The sequence below is a fragment of the Aotus nancymaae genome, unplaced genomic scaffold (genome assembly GCF_030222135.1).
Source record: "Aotus nancymaae isolate 86718 unplaced genomic scaffold, 86718_ANA_hifiasm-v0.15.2.pri h1tg000010l, whole genome shotgun sequence".
NCBI classification, from domain to species: Eukaryota; Metazoa; Chordata; class Mammalia; order Primates; family Aotidae; genus Aotus; species Aotus nancymaae.
The window spans coordinates 63,856,282-63,883,893 of record NW_026988421.1 but is presented as its reverse complement, the minus strand read 5'-3'; the positions used below and the strand labels follow the sequence as shown (position 1 = coordinate 63,883,893).

The following is a 27,612-nucleotide window of genomic DNA, read 5'->3' as shown; positions in this document are numbered from 1 at the left end:
TTCTCTGTTCTTGTCTATCAGTTTATCAGTCATTGATACAGAATCATACATTTTTATTTTTTCAGTAGTTTGTTACACTTATTAATTATTTTGGTGCTCAAACTGTCCCTGATTTAATCAGTGGGTATTCCTTCAAGCTGGGTCTTGTGTTGGTGACATACCTACTCCCCGCCTCCTTTTTTTTTTTTTTTTCCTTCCCATACTTTCTGGCATAAAAAGCTGTTCCAGGCTTATCTTTTACTTTGCTGTTCCAGCCCTGGAATCAGACATTTCTCCAAGGAGCCCTGATTCTTTTTAGTGGGAGGTGGTGTTAGAGCCAGACGTGGGTGCCACGTATATTCGGGATGTCTGCTTTTACGTTCTTTCAGTGTGGCAGATCTAGGAAATATGTGCAAACACACACACACAGACATACACACACACATACACACAGACATACAACATACGTATACATGCATATACATGGGCACCTATTCATATATGTACATATTTTAGAAATCAAGAGTTCACACAGATAGCTCCGATTTCAGTCCATCCCCACAGGGTTCTTTCTTGCTTTTCCCTATTTCATATTAGTATGTCCCTCCTTCCACAGCAAGAACCCTGGCTTCTAGCTTCATCAACACCTTTACTCATTTGCTCAGTCCCATAATACCTCTAAAATAGTTTGGATTTGCTTTGCCTATACCTCTACAAGAATAAACCAAATAAAATAGAGGATTTGTTTGCAGTCCTCCCCCTAACCCTACCCAAAACTATGATATGAAGTCAAATATTGTGAGTTTTTTTGTTTTTTTTTGTTTTTGAGACAGAGTCTCACTCTGTTCCCCAGGCTGGAGTGCAGTGGTGTGATCTTGACTAATTGCAACCTCCGCCTCACAGATTCAAGCAATTTCTCCTGCCTCAGTCTCCCAAGTAGCTGGGATTATAGATGGGTGTGCCACCACACCTGGCTGATTTTTGTATTTTTATTAGAGATGGGGTTTTGCCATGTTGGCCAGGCTGGTCTCGAACTCCTGACCTCATTCGCCTGCCTCAGCCTCCCAAAGTGCTGGGTTTATAGGCGTGAGCTGCTGCACCTGGCCTTGTATTTGCTGATTCTTTTTTAACCCTCTCTAGTGTCGATTTGGTATTCATTTAAACTAACAGTTGGGCTTATTTTTAGTTTACTTTCAAATTTAGGTTTCTTTCCCCTTCCCATACTTGTTAATTTTATTTTATGTTTGAATATGTAGACTATCAACGTGCTTCCAAAAGTCAAGACCATGTAAGAGGTATACATACCCAGAGGTGTCATACGTTCTTGTATTCCTTCTGCCCTTTTCTCCTTCACCCTTATTGTGACCAATATCATTGTTCTCTGGTTTATTTGTCCTGTGTTTGTTTTTGTAAAAATAAGCATATATATATTAATATGTTTTCTTATTTTCCCTTCTTTCTTAAACAAATGCTAGCAAAGTATAGAAGCTCTTCTGAACTTGCCTTTTTTTTTTTGAGACAGGGTCTTGCTCTGTTGCTCAGGCTGGAGTGCAGTGGCACTATCATGGCTCATTGCAGCCTTAACCTCTAGGACTCAAGTGATCCTCCCACCTCAGCCTCCCAAGTAGCTGAAACTACAGGCACCCCTGTGTTACCATGCCCAGCTAATTTTTGTTATTTCTTGTGGAGATGGGGTTTTGCCATGTTGCCCAGGCTGGTCTTAAGTGATCTGCCCACCTTGGCCTCCCGAAGGGCTGGGGTTATAGGTGTGAGCCACCCTGCTCAGTCCTGCACTTTGCTTTTCTCATTTAATAATAGGTCCTGAAAAATGACTCTGTGTCATTTTATACATGTGTTTATACATAGTTTTCAACCATTCTATACTTAAGCATTTAGCTGTTTTGCAGTAATGCTGTAATATCTAATCTCGTGCATCCATATTTTACATTGTTGATGTATCTTCAGGATAAATTCCTAGAAGTAGGATTGTTGGGTGTATTAATCTACTCAGGCTGCTGCCATAGAATACCATAGACTAGGTGGCTTCAGCAATATAAATTAATTTTCTCTTAGTTCTAGAAGCTGGAAGACTAAGGTCAAGGTGCTGGTAGGGTTACTTTCTGCTATAGGTTATTCCTGGCTGGCAGATGGCCACCTGCTTGCTGTGTCCTCACATGACTGTTTCTCTGGGGTTGTTGCCCAATCCAGCCTTTTCTCTGTGCTTTCTCACTCCTGGTGTTTTTTCTTCTGTATGAAGACACCAGTTCTGTTGGATTAGGACCCCACCCTTATGGCCTCCTTTAACTTTATCCCCTAAAGGCCCTGTCTCCAAATACATTTACATTTGGTGGAAGGGCTTCAGCATATGAATTTAGGGGGGACACAATTCAGTCCAGAGCATTGGGTCAGATGGCAAATACTTATTTACGTGTCTACTGTTTTGTTAGATATTGCCAAATTTCCCTCCACAGGGATTGTACTATTTTGCATTTCCGCTAGCAATGTATGAAAGTGCCCATGTCTCTACAGCATCTCCAATAGAGTGTATTGTCAAGCTTTTGAATTTTTGTCAGTTTGATGGGTGAGAAATAGTATTCATGTAGTTTTAATTTGCATTTTTTGAATGAGTGAAATTATATGTCTTTCCACATGTTCAAGTCATTTTTATATATTTTGTGACGTGTCTGTGTCTTTTGCCTATCATTCAATATCCTTTTGAGTTTTTTCTTTAGTTTTTAAAAGTTATTTATAAGCCAGGTGCAGTGGTGCACACATATATTTGCAACTACTCTGGTGGCTGTGGCGGGAGGATGACATGAGCCTAGCAGTGTGAGGCCAACCTGGGTACCATAGTGAGACCCTGTCACTTAAAAAAAAGGTTCTTTATATATTAGAGATATTAGCCCTGTATTTGTAATCTGTGTTGGGAATTACTTTCTTCTAGTGTATTGTTTTCCTTTTGACTTTGCTTATGGTGTTTTTATGCTGTATGAAAGTTTTTTATTTTTATTTTTTGTTTTTCGAGACGGATCTCACTCTGTCGCCCAGGCAGGAGTGCAGTGGTGCAGTCATAGCTCACTGTACCCTCCAACTCCTGGCCTCAAGCCATCTTCCTCTTTGACCTCTCAAGTAGCTAGGACTGTACGCATGTGCCACCATAACCACCTAATTTTTTTTTATGTTTCAACTTTTTGTAGAGGTGGGTTTGTTGCCCAGGCTGGTCTCAGACTCATATGGCTTCAAGCAGTTCTCCTGGCTTGGCCTCCCAAGTTTTTTTATTTCAAAGTAGTTACATGTATCTGTCTTTTCTCTTATTGCATCTTGATTTCTAGTATTAGTTGAAGGTCTTTTCCTATTCAGGTTAAAGAGGAATTCACTAATGTTTTCTTTTGATACTTGTGTAATTTCATTTTTTTACATTTTGGTCTCTGATTTGGAGCTTATTCTGTGTGTATTGCAAGGAATGGATACAACTAACTGCATTCTTTTTTTTTTTTTTTTTGGAGACAGAGTCTCACTCTGTTGCCCAGGCTGGAGTGCAGTGGCATGATCTCCACTCACTGCAACCTCCGCCTTCTGGGTTCAAGCAATTCTTCTGCATCAGCCTCCTGAGTAGCTGGGACTAAAGGTCTGCACTCCCATGCCCAGCTAATTTTTTGTATTTTAAGCAGAGATGGAGTTTTACCATGTTCCACAGACTGGTCTTGAACTCCTGAGCTGAGGCAGTTTGCCTGCCTCGACCTCCCAAAATGTTGGAGTTACAGGCATGAGCCAAAGCACCAGGCCACGACTAACTATATTGTTTTCCAAATGACTATCCAATTGCCCCAGCACAATTTATTTAAAAAATATTTGAGAGATTTGGGATACCATGTTTATCATATACAAAGATTTCTATAAAACAATTTTTAAAATTTATTTATTTGTTTTTATTTTTTTTTAAGAAATTGGAGTCTTGCTTTGTTGCCCAGCTGGTCTTGAACTCCTGCTCAAGCAGTCCTCCCACCTCAGCCTCCCAAAGTGCTGGGATTACAGGTGTGAACCACCATGCCTGGCATATACAATGATTTCTATGTATGCACAGTGTTTTTAAATTACAGGTTGAGGCCAGGTGTGGTGCCTTCAGGTGGGAGGCCTGCTTAAGGCCAAGAGTTTGTGACCAGCCTGGGCAGCATAATGAGACCCCGTTTCTACAAAAATTAAAAAAAAATTAGCTGGGCGTGGTGGTATGAGCTTGTAGTCCCAGCCACTTGGGAGGCTAAGGAGAGAGGCCAGGAGTTTGAGGCCAGGAGTTTGAGGCTGCAGGATTCATGATCATGCCACTCTCCTCTAGCTTGGGTGACAGAGGAGACCTTGAATTAAAAAAAAAAAAAAGACATAGACACAACTTATTTAACAGCTTTATTAAGGTATAATTTACATACTGTAAAATTCATTTTAAGTGTACAATTTAGTGATTTTAAATAAATTTACAGAGTTGTGCAATCATTACCACAATCCAGCTTTAGAACATTTCCATAACCCTAAAAAGATCCCTTGCGCCTGTTTGCAGTCTCTCTCCTCAGCACAGACAACTAATAATCTGTTTTCAGTCTCTTTAGATTTGTCCTTTCTGGATATCTCATATAAATGGAATCATATAATACATAGTCTTTTGCATCTGACTTCTTTTATTTAGCATAATGTTTTGAGGTTTATATTTTTGTGTGTGTTAGTAGTTCATTACTTTTTATTTCTGAGTAGTGTTGCATATATGGCTAGCCTACATTTTGTTTATTCATTCACCAATTGGTGGACATGTGGATTGTTCCTACTCTTTGGCTGTTATAAATAATACTGCTGTGAGATTCATGTACACATCTTTAGGTGGACCTTTGTTTTTATTTTGTTGGGTAGAATCCTAGGAGTGAAATGGCTGGGTTGTATTTTTTTGTGTGAATTTTTTAAAATTTATGTTTAATTTTTTGTTTAACTGCCAAATTGTTTTCCAAAGTAGCTGTGCCATTTTACATTTGTATTTTACGAAGTGACTGCTCAGTTTTTCCATTTCCTCACCTACACTTGTTATTGTTTATCTTTTTGATTATAGTAATTCTGATGGGTGTGAGGTGATATCTTGCTTTGGTTTTGATTTCCATTTCTTTAATGACTAATGATGTTGAGCCTGTTTTTATAAGCTTATTAGCCATTAGTGTATCCTCTTTGGGAAAACATCTGTTCAAATCTTTAGCTTATTTTAAAATTAGATTATGTATCCTTTTACCGTTGAACTTTAAGAGTTTTTTATGTTTATATTTATCAGGCATGATTTGCAGATATTTTTCTCCCAAATATTTTTCTCTGTGGCTTATGTTCATTTTCTTGATGGTATCTTTTGAAGCACAAGTTTTAAGTTTTGATTAAGTTCACTTTTTTTTTTCTTTTATGGATTATGCTTTAGGTGTCATATCTAAAAAAAAGAAAGTTTTTTTTTTTTTTTTTGTAGAGAATAAAACTCAATTATGGTTTTTTTTTTTTTTTTTTTTCCCTCTACAGAAAGAAACATGTTTGCCAGGCTGGTCTTAACTGGTCTGTGTTGCCCAGGCTAGTCTTGAGTTCCTGGCCTCAAGTGATCCTTCCGCTTTGGCTTACTAAAGTGCTGAGATTTCAGGCATGAGCCACTGTGCCTGGCTAGAAAAGGCAAATGTTAAAACCACTTTCCTTTCATATAATTATGAGATTCCCTTTATTCTCAGGTCTCAGTTAATGATTAGATCCATTTATTCAGTGAGCTGTGTTGAAATGCATAAGGGCTTGCCTCTGGGTGGGGTCCTATGGTCCTAGCCTCCTTTGGGCAGCTATTACTAGGAAGGCTACGTATGTAACATTGATCAAAAGTATAGGCTTTGGGGCCTGACTGCCTGGTTTTGAATTTTGACCTTATCTCTTCCTAGCAAGGTTACCTTGGGAAAGTGGTTTAATTTCTCAGTGCCTCAGTTTCCTCGTCTGTAAGGTATGGATTATAATAGTGCTTCCCTCGTAAGATATTTGTTTATACATTGCATAGAAAATGTTTGGAGCAGAGCAAGGGCCCAACAGATATTACTGTTATTGCTGGGGAACAGTTCTCAACTGTACTTTGGGATGGGGTTGTGCATATTAAAATCATTTGAGGGGCTTCGCATGCCTTTTCTAACATGGCAAGTTGTGCCATAGGTTAGAGTAGCTGGGGTGGTAAGACTTGCACTTAACCTTCCTTGACACATTTAAAGCTGATTGTTCCTTAAAATCACTTTCATTAAATGAGGCAATTTGGGTTGATGTTTGGAATCACAAAACTCTTCATCAGATATAAAAATAGCTCAAGCTCCATTAACACTTAGAAAATGAATAATCAACTAACTACTGTTGCCAAGGCAAGTATTAGGCAGTAAGCCTTAGGCAAACCAAGAACAGTATGTAATCTATTCACATTTGATAAAATACATTTCTCTGCCTTTGGGGCATTTTATAAGTCCAGCGACCTGATTATACAAGAAGAACTTGCAATTCAAAGATAGGATTCTTATTTCATTCCTGTTGGAATAGAAGAGCTTCAGCTTTTTCTTTCTTGTTTTCATTTGCAGAATGAAATTAATGAATTGAGACCTACCTTCCTTTAAAAGGGATTCATGGTCTGATATGGGTATAGTATCAATAATTTATAAAGAATTCTTACAACTCAACAATAAAAAGATAATTTTTTAAATGGGCAAAAGATTTTAGTAGACATTTCTCCAAAGATGATGTACAAATGTTCAAAAAGCACTCGAAAAGATGCCATCATCATTGATCATTAGTGAAATGCACGTCCAACTTTATACCCACTAGGATCACTATAATTTTTTAAAAAAGGAAGTATCAGTGAAGAGGTGGAGAAACAGGAACCTTCATACATTGCTTCTGGGAATGTTTGTTAGTTCAGCCAATGCAGAGAATGGTTTGGTGGTTTCTCAAAAAGTTAAACATAGATTTGCCTTGTGACCCAACAGTTATCCTCCTGGGTATATACCCAGAATAACTGAAAATATATGTCAGCACAGAAATGTGTACACGGACATTTACAGCAGCATTATCCATAATAGCAAAAGTGCAAAAAACCAGAAATCTTCATCAATAGTTTTATTAATAAGCAAATTTTGGTATGTACATACATACACTAGAATATTATTCAACTCTAAAAAGAAATGAAGCAATGATAATGCTACAGCTTGGATGAACCTTGAAAACATCATGCTAAATGAAAGAAGCTGGTCACAGAGGTCTTATATTGTATGATTCTTTCTATATAATATATCCAGAAGAGATAAAAGCAAATTAGAGGTCACTAGGGGATGGGGCATGGAGAAAGAGGAGTGATTATTTATTTAAATGGGTATGGGAGGCCAGACATGGTGGCTCACGCCTGTAATCCCAGCACTTTGGGAGGCCGAAGTGGGTGTATCGCCTAAGGTCAGGAGTTTGAGACCAGCCTGGCCAACTTGGCAAAACCCCATCTACAGAAATTCCAAAAATTAGCCAGGCGTGGTGGCAGGCACCTGTAATGCCAGCTACTCAGGAGGCTGAGGCAGGATAATTGCTTTAACTGGGAGGCAAAGCTTCCAGCAAGCCAAGATCGTGCCATTGCACTCCAGCCTAGACGATAGAGCAAGACTCCATCTCAAAAATAAAAATAAAAATAAATTAAGTAAATAAATGGGTATGGAATACTGTTATCAGATGATAAAAATGTTTTGCTATTAAAGAATGCTGGTGGTTGTACAACAGTGAATACACTAAATATAAATACTGCTGAATTGTATACTTTAAAATGGTTAATTTTGTATTATGTGAATTTCACCTCAATTTTTTAAAAAAGGGATTTATGAGGTATATATATTTTTTGTGCTTTCTAGAGCTAACTTTTTTTTTTTTTTTTGAGATGGAGTCTCATTCTGTCTCCTAGGCTGGAGTGCATTGGCACAATCTCGGCTCACTGCACCCTCCACCTTCTGGGTTCAAGCAATTCTGCCTCAGCCTTGCGAGTAGCTGGGATTACAGGGACATACCACTATGCCAGGCTAATTTTTGTGTATTTAGTAGAGACAACGTTTCACCATGTTGGCCAGGCTGTTCTCACACTGACCTCAGGTGATCCACCTGCCAAAAGTTTTAAAGTGCAAGGAATGATGATTCCAGAAAAAGTTGACCATATTTGATGTGACAACTCCAATGTCTGGATATTCTCCTGATTCATTTTTCAGTCATCTCTTTGCATCGAAGAATTTATTTTCAACACCAAGTATTTTACCTGAAAATACTACAGTGTCCACTATGGTAGAAACAGCAGTATGTTTTTATAGAGTATATTATTCCTTGGGGAAGTACATAAGAGACCCAGTTGCTCTTGAACTAACAAAGCTGATAAAAATAAAAGGTATTTTTAGAACCTACATTTAGATGACATTCTGTTTTTTCTGGACCGCGCCATTCCCAGGCTATCATTTCCTTTTTTTAAAAAAAGTTTTTATTGAGGTTAAATTTACATAACAAAATTAACCATTTAAAAATCAACAGTTCAGTGGCATTTAGTACATTTGTATTGTGTAGCTACCAACTCGCTCTCGTTTTCTAGCATTTTCATCACCCCAAAAGGAAACCGCATACCCATTAAGTAGTTGCTCTTCACTCATGCCTCCCCAGCCCCTGATAACCACCAGTTTGTGTTCTGTCTCTGTGGATACCTCTTCTAGATATATAAATGGAATTGTCTCACTCCATCCAGTGTTGCCATAAAGGAATACCTGAGGCTGGGTAATTTATAAGGAAAAGGGGTTTATTTGGCTCACAGTTCTGCAGGCTGTACAAGAAGCATTATGTCAGTTATCTGCTTCTGGTGAGGGCTTCAGGCTGCTTCCACTCACGGTGGAAGGTGAAGAGGAGCTGGTGTGTGCAGAGATCACATGGCAAGAGAGCAAGTAGGAGTGCAAGGGGAGGTGTCAGGCTCTCTTTTTATTATAATAATCAGCTGTAGTAGTAGAGTGAAACCCCATCTCTACTAAAAATATATAAATTAGCCAGGCATGGTGGTGGGCATCTGTAATCCCAGCTACTCAGGAGGCTGAGGCAGGGAGAATTACTTGAACCCAAGAGGCGGAGGTTGCAGTGAGCTGAGATGGTGTCACTGCACTCCAGCCTGGGTGACAAGAGGGAGACTCCATCTCAAAAAAAAAAAAGAATGATAGTCTCAACACCGTTGTCCTGGCAGTAATGAGTAAGTTTTCACTCTACTACTATACTGTTCATGAGAGATGTGCCACTGTGACCCAAACACCTCCCATTAAGCCTCACCTTAGGCATTGAGGATCCAATTTCACCATGAGATTTGAAGAGTCAAATACCCAGACTACAGCAGGAGTCATACAACATGTGACCTTTTGTGTCTGGCTTCTTTTACTTAGCTGTTTTTAAGATTCATCCGTGGTGTTGTGGCATGTATCAGAATTTCATTCTTTTTTTTTTGAGACAGAGTCTCGCTCTTGTCACCCAGGCTGGAGTGCAGTGACATGATCTCAGCTCACTGCAACCTCCGCCTCCTGGGTTCAAGCAATTCTCCTTGCCTCAGCCTCCCGCGTAGCTGGGATTACAGATGCCCACCACCACACCTGGCTAATTTGTATATTTTTAGTAGAGACGGGATTTCACCATATTGGCCAGGTTGGTTTTGAACTCTTAATGTCAGGTGATCTGCCTGCCTCAGCCTCCCAAAGTGCTGGGATTACAGGCAAGAGCCACTGCGCCCAGCCAGAATTTCATTCCTTTATTGTAGCTGAATAATATTCCACTGTTGTATATACCACAGTTTGTTTATCCGTTCATCTGTTGATGGACATTTGGGTTATTTCCATCTTTTGGCTATTGTGAGTAGTGCTTCTGGAAGCGTGCATATACATGTATTTGAGTCTCTTTTTCAATTCTCTTGGGCATACACCTAGGAGTAGAATTGCTGGGTCATATGGTAATTCTATGTTTAACTTTTTGAGGAACTGCCAAACTGTTTTTCACAGTGGCTGAGTCATTTTACCTTCCTAGCAACAATGTATGAGAGTTCCAATTTCTATATATCCTTGCCAGCACTTGTCATTTTCCATTATTTTGATTATAGATAGTTTAGTGGGTGTGAAATGGTACCTTATAGTGGTTTTGATTTGCATTTCCCTAAGTGACTAATGATGCTCATGTGCTTGTTAGCCAGTTCTGTTTGTTAGCCATTTGTATTTCTTCTTTGGAGAAAGGTCTATTGAAGCCCTTTTCCTGTTTTGTTTTGTTTTGTTTTGTTTTTGAGACAGAGTCTCACTTTGTCGCCCAGGCTGGAGTGCAATGGTGTGATCTTGGCTTACTGCAACCTCTGCTTCCTGGGTTTAAGCAATTCTCCTGTCTCAGCCTCCTGAGTAGCTGGGATTACGGATGCCTGCCACCATACCCAGCTAATTTTAATATTTTTAGTGGAGATGGGGTTTCACCATGTTGGTCTGGCTGGTCTTGAACTCCTGACATCAAATGATCCGCCTGCCTCAGCCTCACAAAATGCTGGGATTACAGGCGTGAGCCACCGTGCCCGGCGCCTTTTCCCATTTTAAAATCAGGTTCAACTGGGTTCTGTGGCTCATGCCCATAATCCCAGCTATGCAGGAGGCTGAGGCAGGAGGATCGCTTGAGCTCAGGAGTTTGAGGTTACAGTGAACTGTGATTGTGCCACTGCAGTCCAGCCTGGGCGACACAGCAAGACCCAATTTCTTAAAAAATAAAAAAAATTAGATTGTCTTAAGCACTAATATCTGAATCTACAAAAAACTTAAACAATTTTACAAGAAAAAAAAAACTCATCAAAAAGTGGACAAAGGATAGGAACAGACACTTCTCAAAAGAAGACATTTATGCAGCCATCAAACATACAAAAAAAAGCTCATCACCACTGGTCATTAGAGAAATGCAAATCAAAACCACATTGAGATACCGTCTCACACCAGTGAGAATGACAGTCATTAAAAAGTCAGGAAACAGATGATAGAGAGGATAGTGGAGAAACAGAAACACTTTTATACTGTTGGTGGGAGTGTAAATTAGTTCAACCATTGTGGAAGACAGTGTGGTGATTCCTCAAGGATCTGGAACTAGAAATACCATTTGACCCAGCAATACCATTTGGGTATAAACCCAAAGGATTGTAAATAATTCTGCTATAAAGACACATGCACATGTATGTTTATTGCGGCACTGTTCACAATAGCAAAGACTTGGAACCAACCCAAATGCCCATCAATATAGACTGGCACATATACACCATGGAATATAATGCAGCCATAAAAAAGGATGAGTTCATGCGTTTTGCAGGGACATGGATGAAGCTGGAAACCATCATTCTCAACAAAGTAACACAAGAACAGAAAACCAAACACCGAGTGTTCTCACTCATAAGCGGGAGTTGAACAGTGAGAACCCATGGACACAGGGAGGGGAATATCACACACCAGGGCCTGTTGGGGGTGGGAGACTAGGACTAGGGGAGGGACAGCATTAGGAGAAATGCCTAATGTAGATGACGGGTTGATGGGGTGCAGCAAACCACCATGGCACATGTATACCTATGTAACAAACCTGTATGTTCTGCACATGTACCCCAGAACATTATAATAACAAAAAATTAGATTGTCTTTTCGTTGTTGATTTGGAAGAATTGCTTTTGTATATTCTGGATACTAGACCCTTATCAGATAAATTACTTGCAAATATTTCTGCCATTCTGTAGTTTTCTTTTCACTTTCCTGATAGTGTCCTATGATGCACAAAAGTTTTTTAGTTTGATGAAGTCCAGTTTATTTTTTTCTTTTGTCATCCATGTTTTTGGTGTCATATCTGAGAATCCATTGCCAAATTCCAGGCCATGATCCATTTTGTGTTAATTTGTGTATATGGTAGGAGGTAGTAGTCTATCTTCATTCTTTTGCATGTGGGTGTTTTATTGTTCCAGCATCATTTATTGAGGAGACTTTCTCTATTGAATGGTCTTGACACCTTGTGGAAAATCACTTGGCTGTAGATGTGTTGGTTTATTTCTCAGGACTCAGTTTTATTCTTGCCATTTGCCTTTGTGTGGGCTGAGTTTCTTGTTTTTCTTCCTTTGATAACAGGATCATGGGGTTGACAGCAGCATTTTCCAGAATCCTAAAAAGCTTCATCTAACTATTGGGATGTTGGTGCTTTTGAGTGAGGAAGAGATCCAGCAGACATGTGAGATGCTACAGCAGTGTAAAGAGGAATTCATTAAGTGAGTATTCTCAGGGATGGGAATGGGTGGTCTACCTGGGCTGGCATCTTTTTGGTATTACAGACTTATTTTTGAACTAGAGGCTGGATGACATGGGAAGGACTCATGTGATTTGATGGAGCCCACTCAGGTAATCCAGGGTAACCTGTCATGTCAGATTCCTTAACCTTAATCACATCTACAAAAGTCTCTTTGCCATGTAAGATAGCATATTTATAAATTCCAGAGAGTGGGACATCATCTTTGGGGGTCATTATCCTGTCTATCACAGTAACTCAAACATTGTAACATGATTCTCTAGGAAAGTCTTCATTATATTTCAGAAACACTGACTTAAAAAAAAGAAAAGCAAATAATTTTATTTAATTCAGCAAGAATTTTAAAAAATTTAAACTTTTTATATTAAAATTTTTTTTTGTAGGGATCGGGTCTTGCTCTGTTGCCTAGGGTGGTCTCAAACTTCTGGTCTCAAGCAACCCTCCTGCCTCGGCCACTCCCTGGTGTCAGGAGTGAGCTGCCATGTCTAGCCAGTTCAGCAAGGATACTAGAAACAGTCTAAGCAGTCTGTTTTGACTCAGGGAAAGCATTACTGTTCTGACGGCAGAGTTGTTATTCTTTTTTACTGTAAAATTTTAATTTATACATACATCTGATATAACAGCTTTATTTCAAAGAACCATATCTTCCCCTGTTTACCTTTACTTTCTTCTTTTCAGATTTACAGAAGAAAAATTTGAAAGCCAATTCACTCAATAGATTTTTTATTCCATTATTGTAGGCAGGCCCCGTGCTATTCTAACATGGCCTTGTAGAAATGGCTTACCTGGTTCATTGGGTAGAACAAGGTAAAAGGATCTACAATTTTTCTCCAGTTATGTTGTATGTGAAACTGTAATATAAACACTTTATGGGCCTGTTATCCTTTTCCACAAATTGTTTCAAAGACAAGATATTTTTCTTGAGCAAGTTCACAAGTTGATAAGATTTGCAATCTGACTATCTTTTCTGCATCTGAGAGAGCAAAGAACACTTCTTGTCTTATTCTTTGCTCAGTAATGGACATATCTGTTTTCTCTAGATCTTACCTAAAATTCAAAATAATTTGGTGTTTGTCATTAGTTACTTGCCGTTTTCCTTGTATAAAGGAAAATGTTATGCTTTATTTTACAAAGCAGAGCGGTTTTGCCTGGTTTAAGGATCAGTTCTGATACTTGAACTTATTCCCAGTTTACTTTTTGCTAAACTAAACTGAAAGCTGCTGAGTTTTCTTGGGTGCCATTGGGATAATCCTGCTAAGAAAAAATTTAAAGGTAGATAAAATATTTGTTTAGAGAAGTATTTGTTCTTTTTACCTTATGAAAATCAGGTCACAGGTTTTTAATCACTGAAGCTTTATCCTAAGCTATGTGAAGATTTAGCTGGGTTCTTCTCTTTTATGTCTCTTGGTGCCTTTTGTGACTGAATGGCAAATCTGAGCTCTTTAAGCATGTCAGAGTTAGTGTGTCTGGGGAATAAAGAGCAATCTTAATAGTTCCTCAGAATTTTTGACATGACAGTATGAAAACAGTAATTGTAGTTTTTCAAATTCAGCAAAGCTTTTGAAACAGGACAAAGTTACCCTGCCAAAAATCTGCAGTGCATGCAAAAATTTGTTTAAAGATGCTCTTTTTAAAAAACTGGGAAGATGTGAAACCAGCGAGTAAAATAAAGCAAGCTTCCCCAACCTTCTTCTCCTAATTTCCCTCGTCACATACATTTGTTTAAAAATTGAAAAGTAAGAAGTGCAAAATTGATTTACTTCTGAGAAGAGACTACTTCTTAAAAAAACAAAAAGGGTACTTCTATTAAAGCTCTAGTAAATCAGTGAGTCAAATTGAATCATCTAATTTTTTCTTGCTGTTTGACCTTAGTCTTTGTGCTTGGTATACTTAGAAAAAATGTCAGTAAATAATGGCATTTCTAACCTCAACCTTTTATGGTGTAGTGATCCCAAATTAAAACATGAAAAGGAAAACACTGAAAAATGAATAGATCTGTACATAGTGTGCTGTAGTTTAATTTGATGGTTTTTAAAATTGGAGTATTAAAGTAAATGTGGCTGTATTGGAATTTGATTAAAACTGTGGTGCTATATTAAGGAAATGAGTAGTTGAGTATTTATTTTTTATTATACTTTAAGTTCTGGGGTACATATGTAGATCGTGCAGGATTGTTACATAGGTATACACATGCCATGGTAGTTTGCTGCATCCATCCCCCCGTCACCTACGTCAGGTATTTCTCCTAATGTTATCCCTCCCCAATCTCCCTACCCCCTGGTATCCCTTCCCTAGCCCCCCCGCCACCCCCCAACAGACCCCATTCTCGGCAAACTGACATGAGAACAGAAAACCAAACACCGCATGTTCTCACTCATAAGTGGGTTTTGAACAATGAATAGTTGAGTATTTGTTTTAAATTTTGGGGTAGTGTTTTAATTTGAAGGATGCGATGAGACCAAAAACAGGATTTTTGTTTCAGTTTTTCAGTGAAAGGCTCATGTAGCTCTATAGATTGTGAATTAATTATTCAGTGTTTAGTAAATTCGGACACTCTGGCTGTGTCCCTGGTGACTTTTCTTTGTGAGATGTAGGACACAGACCATGCACTTGCTCTGAGTCTGGAGTCCGACAAATGTGCAGCTCTTCAGTCCCAGCAGCACCCTCCTGTGCCTCAGTGTTCCCAGCAGGCCTGATGTCAAACCAGAGAAGTTTAAAAGGGACTAGAAAGAAGAGAGAAAATACCCATGAGCAAACATTAATGCCTAATTATTGCCTCACATGTCATCAGTTGGAAAGTAATTTGCTTACTGGTATCCCAGATGTAATTGTTTGGCCACCAAGACAAAGAGTATTTATCGGGCAAACCATTGGATTTCTATCCTGCTTTTTAATCTCCCTCTTGATAAACCTTAGGGGTAGGTTGAAAGAGTGTGTTTCTGCTCATAAAGCAGGCTTTGGATCCTGTTTCATTGTATCTTTTTTTATTTTTATTGTTTGTTCTTGGTACCCCATTTAGTTCCAACTTTTGTTTTAAGGCAGTACCACATTTTAACTTAGTGACAATATAGCATGTGTATTATGCTGTTCTTGCATTATTGCTATAAAGAAATACCCGAGACTGGGTGGCTTATGAAGAAAGGAGGCGTAATTGGCTCATGGTTCTGCAGGTGTTGCAAGAAGCATTCTCGGCTTCTAGGGAGGCCTCAGGAAACTTCAATTATGGCAGAAGGTGAAGGGGATCAGGCATTTCACATGGCAAAAGCAGGAACAAGCAACAGAGAGTGGCGGTGGAGGTGCCACACCTGAAACAACTAGATTTTGTGTGAACTCAGAATGAGAGCTCATTTATCACCAAGGGAATGACCCAAGCCATTGACAAGAGATCTGCCCCCATGATCCCAACACCTCCCACTAGGCTCCTCCTCCAACATTAGGGGTTACAATTCAACAGGAGATTTGGGTGGGGACAAATATCCACACTATTTAATATGTCAGCATGTGACCACATTCTTCTCAAAATTGTCCAGAACAGCTTCCCCCTTAAAACATCTATTAAATGTTTACCAGAGATTTATTGAACACCCATTTTGCATAAGACATGGTATCAGGTTTTGAGGCTATAGATGTGGATAAGATAAAGTGCCTATCTTCCTGGGGCTTGGAGAAGGCTGTGCAGTGAGCTGATTTTTAATTGGGTTTCAGCATGGTGCAACACGGCCTTTTCTGATTGCAGTACAGATTTCTTTAATAAGGGGTTCAGGAAGAAAACAGAATGGTGGGGCTTTACTTAACACAAAGGGAATACATGTTAATTTGAGGAAAGCCAGGAATTACAGATAAACAAAAATAAAACATCACTTGTAATCTTACCACTTAAAAATAATTACCATTAATACTTTGGATGCATATATGTATGTTTTTCCTTTGAGGTATAATTTACTTACAGTAAAAATGCACAGCTCTGATGTGTAGTTGATGAGCTTTGACAAATGTCTGTACCTGTGCAACTGCACCCCAATCAAGACATGGAACACTGCCATCACCCCTGAGGCTCCCTCATGCCTTTTTCCGGTGAATTCACTTCTCCTAGAAGCAACCTGTCTTCTGATTTCTATTACCATAGATTTGGTTGGTTTGCTTTTTAATGTCCTATAAGTAGTTATTCAATATATACACTTTTGTGTTTCATTTATTTTGCATATTTTTAAAAATTTTAACTTGTTAATGGATAATACATTTACATAGTTCAAAAACTTAAGGGTGCAAAGGATACTCAGTGCAGTTTCCCTACCACAGAGATTCATCAACTACCTGCTTTCCTCTCTAAGGCAAGCAGTGTACCACTTTCTCTCTGTATCCTTTCAGGAATTTTATAGATGTATAAACAAACATATATATATATATATATATGTTTGTTTATACATCTATAAAATATATATAATATATATATCTCACAGATATATATTTTTCTCACCTTTATCTTTTGTACAAGTAGCATAGCGTGCACATTGTTGTAGACCTTTTTTAAAACTTAGAAATATTTTTGTATCAGTTTTGTATACCATTTTATATCAGTTTTTTATATCGTTTTATATCAGCACCTAAAAGCTTCCTTAGTCATATGTATGGTTTATTTATTGGTCATACATAGTATTATAGTTTAATCATTGCCATGCTATTTGACTTTTAGTCTGTTGCCAGTCATTTGGTGCTCCAAACAAAACTTTATGCCTCATTTAAAACCCTATGCCTAGGCCAGGTGCAGTGGATCACACCTGTAATCTTAGCACTTTGGGAGGCCAAGTTCGGGACTAGCCTGGGTAACATGGCAAAACCCAGTCTCTACTAAAAGTATAAAAATTAGGTGGACATGGTGGCACATGTTTGTAATCCTAGCTCTTTGGAAAGCTGAGGCACGAGGATCACTTGAACCTGGGAGGTGAAGTTTGCAGTGAGCCAAGATCATGCCTCTATACTCCAGCCTGGGTGACAGAGTGAGGCCCTGTCTAAGAAAAAAAACCAAAAAAACCCTATGCATAAATTATTTCTCATGAATATGAATATATTATTGCATCATACTAAGAGGCACATATTGTCTGGTTGTTTCTTTTTCTGTTAATATTCAGCTTGGTCAGTGAGTTCGGGTGTGGTTATCATGACTATTATTTATAGAGCTCCTCTTTAAAGAGGTCTCTTTATATTTTCCCTAGGTTTTAGCAGCCATTGGTGATCATTGTCAAGATTAATTTATCAAGGGTTACAAGGATCTAATTTCATTGTTCCGTCTGCATTTATTAGTTTTGGAGTTCTTCTGTAAGGAGAACTTTGCTTTATCAACAGTTGCACAAGTTTACGTGTAACTGAATTTATAATTGTTTACTTAGGATGGACTCCTGGAAATGGAATTCCTTGGGGAAAGGGTTTTTATTGATGAAGCCTTCTCATAAATATTGACATATTGCTCTTAAAGATGTGATATCAGGCTGGGCACAGTGGCTCATGCCTGTAATTGCAGCAGTTTGGGAGGCTGAGGCAGGAGGATCACCTGAGGTAGGGAGTTCAAGACCACTCTGGCAAATATGGTGAAACCCCGTTTCTACTAAAAATACAAAAATTAGCTGGGTGTGGTGGTGTGCACCTGTAATCCCAGCTACTCAGGAGGCTGAGTCAGGAGAATCACTTGAACCCAGGAGGCAGAGGTTGCAGTGAGCCGAAATCATGCCATTGCACTTTATCCTGGGCAACGAGCAAAACCCTATCTCAAAACAACAACAAAAAAAAGTAAGTAAAAATGTGATATCAGTATACACCTCCACCTTTGTATATGAGTGAAATGCTCTTCGTATCTTGTAGAAATAGTAGAGATGGGGCCTGAGAGATAAGCCAACATAGTAAATGTCTTTATGGATCAGCACTGTCATCACTTGGCTTTCTCTATGAGACAGTGCTAATAAACTGGTATTAGGATAAATACATTGTGACATTGGAGATAGTTTCCAGTGTTTTCCAATTTGCGTGCATTGAAAATTTATTAATTTTCAAATTAGAAGAGGAATTAGATAATGTTAGGGAAAAACACTACTATGTTTATGTACATATGTAAGTAACATACATATTTGACTATGTGTATTAACCATGTTTCAAAATATAATAGCCCTCTTAGCTTAAACAGTTATAAATATCTTAATGTTTTCTTCTTTGCAGTGACATTTCTGGGGGTAAACCCCTAGAAGTGGAGATGGCAGGGATAGAATACATGAATGATGATCCTGGCATGGTGGATGTTCTTTACGCCAAAGTCCATATGAAAGATGGGTCCAACAGGTATATTTCTGGAATACTTCTTTGTTTTAATCGAGAGGTACCTAAAAGCATGCTCACAAGTTTGATTCATTTTGATTCCTTTTGAGTTCTTATTGTAAAGAACATTTTAATTCTTTCTCTCTCTCTTTTTTAAATAGTAAGTTAATCTCTTGAAAGAGGAATTTGTTGTAGGAAAAAGTATCTGACTTTTACTCTGACATTTAGGATGGGTGTCTTACTATGCCCAGGCTGATCTCAGCCTCCTGGGATCCAGGGATCCTTCTGCTTCAGCCTCCCAGGTAGCTGGGACTACAGGCAGTGCGCCCTGAACCAGGCTAGTCTGATAGCCGCTGAGTTACTTGGATAATGGGTGTTGATAGCAATGATCTAGTTTTTATGGGACTCACTGGTTCCTTTGTGTTTTCCAGGATAAGAGGCAGGAAGGATGGTGTTTTCGAATGCAAGTTTCAAACGTGATGCAGTGCAGTTATAGTGAATACCAGGACAAAATGAGGATGAAAACTTTACCAATTTCATAGGGTTATTAATCTTAATTTTGACTGAGCACAGTGGCTCATGCTTGTAATTCTAACACTTTGAAAGTAGGAGGTGAGTGGATCGCTTGAGCCCAGGAGTGCAAGACTAGCCTGGGCAACAGAGTGATAGAAACTCTATTTCTACCAAAAAAACCCCAAATTAGCCAGGCATGATGACATACGCCTGTAGTCTCAGCTGCTCGAGAGTCTGAGGTGGAAGGATCACCTGAGCCTGAGAAGGTCAAGGCTGCAGTGAGCCGCGATCACACCACTGCACTCCAGCCTGGGCGACAGAGTGAGACTTTGTCTCAAACAAAAAAAAAAAAAAAAAAAAAATCACATAAAATGCTTAAAACAGTGCTTGGCGCAGACTAACATTATCAAAACATCAGAAAATACTTACTCTTTTGAATTTTTGTTATTACCACACCTACGTCCCTCCCAGGGATTCTCAGTCTGCAGTCGAGGCAATTTCTAAGGCTGGCCTTGGCATCCAGAGCCATTTCCAATGTTAATGTCATTTATTAGTTGAATCAAAGCCTTTGGTGAACAGAGAAGCCCCACGTGCATTGGGAATTTGTTTTTGTGTGGTCTTTTTATTTAGGGCAGGGTGGAAGAAGGTTCACACGGAGCCAGAAACCTTCTAGAGAAAATCTGATTCTCTAGGCAGGCTTCCACATTTATTTGCTTTCCTACAGGATTTCTTATAAGGTTTCTCTTATCTTAATTTGAATTGATAATCTCAATGGTGTCTTATCTCGGTTCATTTGGAAGCAAGTTTTAGGGGGAAGGGAGGCAAAATGGTATAGAATGGTATAGGAGCTATTTTCATGTGTGTTCTGTGCCAGATTTTTCTTTTCCTCAATACCTGGCTTGTGTCTAAAGAGCCTTCTAATGACCTATCTTAAAAACCAGGAGCACATTGTTACTTTATAGGAGATCACATACTAGGATATCCCAAAATATTTCCGCCAGGTTCAAATTTGATATCTGGGTCATTTACTTTGTGTTCTAACTATCCAAATGCCTTCACAGTACTGTAGAACTACAGTGTACTGTGTATAGGGTAGATTATTTTTGAACTTTGTGAACAGAAACAATGGATCATCTAAAATGGCAATTCACAAACGTTTTGGTCTCACGGTTTCATAATTCTTAAAAAAATTATTGAGAACCTCAAAGAATTTTTGTTTTACGTCAGTATTTACCCGATTAGAAATTAAAACTGGGAAATTTACTTGTTTATTCATTAAAAATAATACAACTTCTTATTTATATAACATTTTTTAAAATGAAAAGTAACTATTTTCCAACCCCAAAATTGAGTGAGAAGATAGGCATGGTTTTACATATTTGTGAATCTCTTTTTTTTTAATTTTTATTGCATTTTAGGTTTTGGGGTACATGTGGAGAATATGCAAGATTGTTGCATAGGTGCATATGTGGCAGTGTGATTTGCTGCCTTCCTCCCCTTCACCCATATGTGCCATTTCTCCCCATGCCATCCCTCCTCGACTCCTCACCCCTGCTGTCCCTCCCCTATTTCCCTCCAACAGGCCCCAGTGTATAGTGCTCCCCTCCCTGTGTCCATGTGTTCTCATTGTTCAACACCCGTCTATGAGTGAGAACCTGCGGTGTTTGATTTTGTGTTCCTGTGTCAGTTTGCTGAGAATGATGGCTTCCAGGTTCATCCATGTCCCTGCAAAGGACACGAACTCATCGTTTTTGATGGCTGCATAATACTCCATGGTGTATGTGTGCCACATTTTCCCTATCCAGTCTATCATCGATGGGCATTTGGGTTGGTTCCAGGTCTTTGCTACTGTAAACTGTGCTGCAATGAACATTCGTGTGCATGTGTCCTTATAGTAGGGCGATTTATACTCCTTTGGATATATACCCAGTAATGGGATTGCTGGGTCAAATGGAATTTCTATTTCTAGATCCTTGAGGAATCGCCACACTGTCTTCCACAATGGTTGAACTAATTTACACTCCCACCAACAGTGTAAAAGTGTTCCTATTTCTCCACATCCTCTCCAGCATCTGTTGTCTCCGGATTTTTTAATGATCGCCATTCTAACTGGCGTGAGATGGTATCTCAATGTAGTTTTGATTTGCATTTCTCTAATGACCAGTGATGATGAGCATTTTTTCATGTGTTTGTTGTCCTCATGTATGTCTTCTTTTGTAAAGTATCTGTTCATATCCTTCGCCCATTTTTGAATGGGCTTGTTTGTTTTTTTCTTGTAAATCTGTTTTAGTTCGTTGTAAATTCTGGATATCAGCCTTTGTCAGATGAGTAAGCTGCAAAAATTTTTTCCCATTCTGTTGGTTGCCGATTCACTCTAATGATTGTTTCTTTTGCCGTGCAGAAGCTGTGGAGTTTGATAAGGTCCCATTTGTCTATTTTGGCTTTTGTTGCCAATGCTTTTTGGTGTTTTGGTCATGAAGTCGTTGCCTACGCCTGTGTCCTGAATGGTTTTGCCTAGGTTTTCTTCTAGGGTTGTGAATCTCTTTAATAGAAGACAGCTGGTTTCTCATAGCTGCTTCTGCATTCAGCCTATTGTGATATGTTGTTTTGGTTGAAGTACATGAGGAAATCCAGCCTCACAGATACAGATACATAGTTGGAAAAATGAGGAGTACATTAATGGTCTTTTCAGATAATTGTGGATATTTTGTACTACTCTGAATTTGACAAGTCGACTAGTTTTTTTTTTTTTTTTTTGAGGCAGAGTCTCGCTCTGTTGCCCAGGCTGGAGTGCAGTGGTGCAGTCTTGGCTCACTGCCACCTCTGACTCCCTGCTTCAAGCGATTCTCCTGCCTCAGCCTTCTGAGTAACTGGGATTATAAGCATGTGCCACCATGCCCAACTAATTTTTTGTATTTTTAGTAGAGACAGGGTTTCACCATGTGGGCCAGGATGGTCTTGATCTCCTGACCTTGTGATCTGCCCACCTCGGCCTCCCAAAGTGCTGGAATTAGAGGCATGAGCCACTATGCTCAGCCTTTTTAAAGAAAGATTAGTTGCATTGTGGAATCCGAACCTGTATTAGTGAACATTCATATTCTGTTAGATTAAAATCCATTGGTCTGTTATACATTTTTACTGGATCTTTAAGCCATGCAGTTTTCTAACATGGGTCATTTAGAAAATACCGATTCACTGAGTTACGCAGATTTCTCAAATCACATTTCATTTTGCAGTATTTAAAATATGTTAATATCACTACCAATTTCATAAAAATTTTTAAGCATTGGGAAGTTGTCAAATTCATGGTGGCAGATACACATTTTCCATAATTCTAATTTTTACTTGAAAGCTCAAATTTTAATATTGGCACCAAATACTGACAATTATTTTCCTTCATGTTCTCTTTTGAGAAAATGTCTGCCAAATAGCTAGGTCTGAATAACCATAATTTGTCTGTGGATCTTTCAAGTAAAAATGTTGTTCCATGGATCAAGACTAGTTCAACTCACAATTTAGGCAGCTCACAAGTGCATTTTTTAGACAGCCACCTACTTAGGTATATGGACCAAGTACTTTATTTATTTATTTTTCTTTATTTTCTTTTATTTTTTGTATTTCTTTTTCCAAAAGGAACAGAGCTTGAACAGGTGTTTTATACATACTGCCAGTTTCATGGCAGTATGTATAAAAGACGTGCACTCAAGGGCTGAGATTTAATAAAATTGATCATTTTTACTGCTTTATCAAGATTAAATGAAACTTTAAAAAAACAGTACAAATATATAGTGAAGAATATATTACTACTAGCACAGTTTGATGCCGTTGCTGTAATTCATGCTACGGTCCCAGCAGCCTTACCTAACATTGCTTTTGCACCATCAGTGCAAATGTCATCCTAGTGAAAAAGACAAATAATGTCATATAAATAGTTTTGACCTATGAACTCCCTAAAAGAGTTTCAGGGACCTTCTGAGAGCCACAGACCACACTGTAAGAACCACTGGTCTAAGTAATATTTTACCTCTAACATTTTAGATTGCAGTTTCCAGGGAATTATAACTAACTTTGGTTGGCGCTTACTCTTGCCTGGCATGGTGCTTAGATCGTATTATTTCCATTTAGTCTTTTTAACATCTATGTAAGATAAATACTGTTTTTATGCCCATTTTATAGATCAGGAAGTTCAGAGAGCTTAAGTAGGATAAGTTGAGTAGGATAGACTATGTTTCAATTCTTGTTCTTAGAGTAGGGTGCAAAATTTAACTTAAAATTTATTATTTTAGGCTGGGTACAGTGGCTCATGCCTGTAATTCCAGCATCTGGGGAGGCCAAAGTAGGTAGATACCTGAGGTCAGGAGTTTGAGATCAGCCCGGCTAACGTGGTGAAACCCCATCTCTACTAAAAATAGAAAAATTAGCTAGGTGTGGTGGTTCATGCCTGTAATTGCAGCTACTCAGGAGGCTGAGGCAGGAGAATTGCTCGAACTCTGGAGGTTGAGTTTGCAGTGAGTCAAGATCGTGCCACTGCTCTCCAGCCTGGGCAACGGAGCAAAACTCTCTCTCAAAAAAAAAAAAAAAATCTTGTGAAAATGTGAAATATCCACTGAATCCACTAGTGTAATGAACCAAGAATATTTTTGGATAATTCTTACCTCTCACTGCTCTAGTTTCTCTTTTCCATTGTCTATTCCTCTTCCCAAGAATAGCCACATTTGTATTATTTCAAAAAGATTTGTAAATTCCCCATCCAAAATCTAGGATGTCTAAGGGACTTATTCACTTAATTAATTTCATGAAAAAACTATTCGAATGCCTCCTTTGTGCAAGGTATTTTGCAAAACAGTACAGAATAACACAGAAGCTAGTAACACATGGCCCTGTTTTTAAGAACCATTCAGTCTTTTTCTTTCTGTGAAAAGACAGCTCAATACAAGAACTGTGTGTAACAAAATACATGTTGTAATAAAAATACAAGCACTCAGCTTTTTTGATATGCTTTCATATATAATGTTTTAAATCAAAGATTTTCTTAAATGACTGAATGTGAAATGCCCGACCTTTAAAAGGATGGAACCACTTAGATTAGATTTGTTCTCTGGAATCAGAGAGCTGAGACAGTGGACTTAAACTTACTAATGCATCCTCGGTTTGGTTTGGTAAAGTGTGACTGGTAAGGAATTTGTTTAAGGAAGCTTTTACATTAGCTAGTAGTCAGCTGTTGGGACTTACACGCTGAACGCTGTGGCTGTTCTGTCTGTTACTGTCTCAACCCTTCACCCTTGTCCCTCTCAAAAGATTTGTTTCTCACATTTTACTAATAACGTCAAGCTACTGCCTCAACTTCCTCCTTTTCCCATCATCATAGTTCACCTATTTTCATCTCCCCCACCCCATTCAATTTCCTTGTTTTTCTGAAAACATTCGCTCTGATGAGACTAATCCCTTTACTTATTCTTGTTACCCCATTTCTTCTTATCTTCTCAAAGACCTGGTACCCTCAGTTATTCTGCCCAGCATGGCCTTTCTAGTCCCCTTTCCCCAGGCATTCTTTGAATGCCTAGGATATACAGGGCAGTAGACCCTAGAGTTTCTGTCATCAACAAGAGGCAGATGGCATTCATTAGGATTCACTAGGGTCAGGCTATGATTGAGATGCCAGGGCTGCAGGGAAGGGCAGGACAACTCTGCCCAGGGATGGACAAATCTTCTAAAGGAAGGCTTCAGGAAGTAGGTTTCTTTGCTGAATAAGGAGTTTGCAGGCTAAAGGAGTACCTTTTTTAGGAAATGGGACTAAATAGCAAATGCAAAGTCACAGAGGCAGGAAAGAGCATTATTTTCCAATAGAATGTGTGAGATGGGAATGGGGTAAGGTGGGAGATGAGGCTGCAGAGCAGGCAGGGGTTAGATCTAGAAGCACTGTTATATGCCATCTGAAGGGAGTTGGATTTCCATTGGTCATTTGTTTATTCAACAAAAATTTATTGAAAGCCTACTGTCTCCCAGGCACTATGTTAGAGTCTGAGTATAGAGTAATAAATAAAGCCGGACACAGCCATTGCTCCAGTGTAGTTTACAGACAAGTGGGGAAAACCAGACATTAACAAATATCACATGAATATATTAATGTGATTGCAAAGTAGGATAAAGACTAGGCAAGGGAAAAAACGATGCTCTGTAACAGAGGGGAAACTATTATGGAAATTTAGGGAAGAGCACAGTCAAGGAAAGCCTCTCTAAGGAATTGGTGTTAAACTGAGATCTACAGGAGTTGGAGTTTGCAGGCTAAGAGTAGTGAGAAGGTTTTTTCCAGCTTTTAGGCAAACAGAAGAGCAGAACAAAAGTCCCAAGGCAAGAAAAAGCCTAGCAAACTCCAGATATATAGGTGGGGCATGGGGAGTAGGAGAGTGACACAGATGGAGACCTGAAGAAATTAGAGGGGCTTGGCTTAAGGTAGACAGTAGATAAGAGGAAAAAGATTAAATGCAAGCAGAATACATAAAAAGAAGTCCACATCAAGATAGATCATAATGGAACTACAGATCACTAAAGGCAAAGAGAAGATCTTAAAAGAAGCCACCTACAAAGGATTGGCGATTATGACGACAGCAGATTTCTCAATAGCAACAGCAGAAGCTGAAAGACAGCAGAATAATATTTTCTAAATGTTAAGAGAGAACAACTGGCAACCTGGAATTGTGTACTCAGGAAAAAATAAAATAAAATATTTAAACAACAAAGGCGAAATAAAGACTTCCAGAGATGAGCAAAAACTGAGAGAATTTACCACTGTGAGATATCCACAGTAAAGGAACTCTAAAGGGTATATTTCAGGAAAAGGAAAATGAATCCAGAAAGTCTTGAGATGTAAGGCAGCTAGTATGAGATGCAGAAAGCAATGGTGAATAAATAAGATAGTCTGTATAAAATAATGATTTTATATTTAAGGGAGTATTTAAAAATGATAGAACTAAAATATCTACTAACAGCATATAAATCAGGACTAAGGGAAATTCTAGAATTGAAGTATTCTAGAGAGGTTTTTTTTTTTAATTTCAGGGGAGAGGTAGGATATTAAGATATAATTAACTTTAGACTTTGAAAAATTAAATGTACATAGTAAAAATTTAAAAATAAGTCTGAAAATAGTATAAATTATAAGCAAGTAGAGGCAGAAAAAGGGGGACAAACATAAATTCAATCCAAAAAGGGGCAAGAAGCATAGGGAAAAGTGGAATGAGCAGAAATTAAGAACTAAGGTGGTGGGAAGAAATCCAGGTGTATAATAATTATAATATATGTTAATGAGATAAACTCAGCAGTTAAGAAAAGATATTACAAGATTAGATATAAATAAAATTAAGTTATATGCTTTTAATAAGTGACATGTCTACATGAGGTTGAAATAGTACAAAGGAAAAAAATATACAAGGCAAATACCAAAAGAATGTTGGCATAACAGAATTAATATCAAACATGATAAACTTAAAGAAACAATGCATTATTAGCAATAGAGAAGGCTATTATATATGATAAAGGGTTCATTTTACCAGGAAGATATAACCATTCTAAACTTGTATGAGCCTAATAAAACAGCCTCAAAGTAGATTAAGTGAAATTTGTATAATTAATTTTTTATTAGGGAAAAACTGAGAAATCCTTCCTCATAGGAGGAGATTGCAACCTATTTCTCAATTATGGGTAGGTCAAGTAGATATAAAGTCAGTAAAGATACAGAACATTTTAACCATGAACAAGTTTCATCTAATAGTCATCTTTGGAATTATATGCCCAGTAATTAGAGAATTTATATTCTTTTCAGTAGAACAGCAGAAAAAAATTGATTACATACTACATCATAAAGTAAGGCTTAATATACATACTAAATCATAAAGTAAGGCTTAATAGATTTTAATGAGCTGGTACCTTACATATTATACTTTCTAACCAGAGATAAAACAAGGTTACCTGCAGTTACTAAGTTATTAGGAAATAATAAGAGAGTTTGAGGCATGGCGGCATGCATCTGTAATCCCAGCTACTTGAGAGACTGAGATTTGAGGATTGCTTGAGCCCAGGGGTTTAGGCCAGTCTGAGCAACAGCAAGACCCTGTCTCTTAAAAAGAAAAAGGAAGAGTGAGTTTTTAAATGTTTTAAAAAGACAAAATGGTCATTATTTGCAGATAAATACCATTCTAAGAATACTTTTAAAAGCTTTAAAATTGTAAATCAATAAGAGAACTAATAAGTAGTTAGACAAAAGATAAATATCTAAAAATAAATCGTTTAGTACCTACAAAGTACCAGGCATTGTACCAGACACCATAAGGGATACAAAAATGGGTTAAATGCCCCTTATCTTAGGAAGCTTAAATTTATTCAATAATTCATCTGTTACAAGGAAGGCTAATTTTTAAAGTACAAGAAAACTAGGTAGATGTTTGATAAGAGACA

The 27,612-nt window shown here is 38.2% G+C and overlaps 1 protein-coding gene across 9 annotated transcripts in view; it reads left to right on the top strand.

The window, feature by feature from the left end:
* Nucleotides 1-27,612, top strand: part of ASCC1 (activating signal cointegrator 1 complex subunit 1) — a 165,498-nt gene that overhangs the window by 84,913 nt on the left and 52,973 nt on the right. For 8 of the 9 annotated variants that reach the window (XM_064374256.1, XM_064374260.1, XM_064374257.1 and 5 more), the window contains 2 exons: nt 12,168-12,304; nt 18,550-18,669. In XM_064374256.1, coding sequence (XP_064230326.1) covers nt 12,168-12,304; nt 18,550-18,669 — 257 coding nt within the window. The remainder of the gene's footprint in view (nt 1-12,167; nt 12,305-18,549; nt 18,670-27,612) is intronic. The other variant, XM_064374261.1, reaches the window with a different exon arrangement.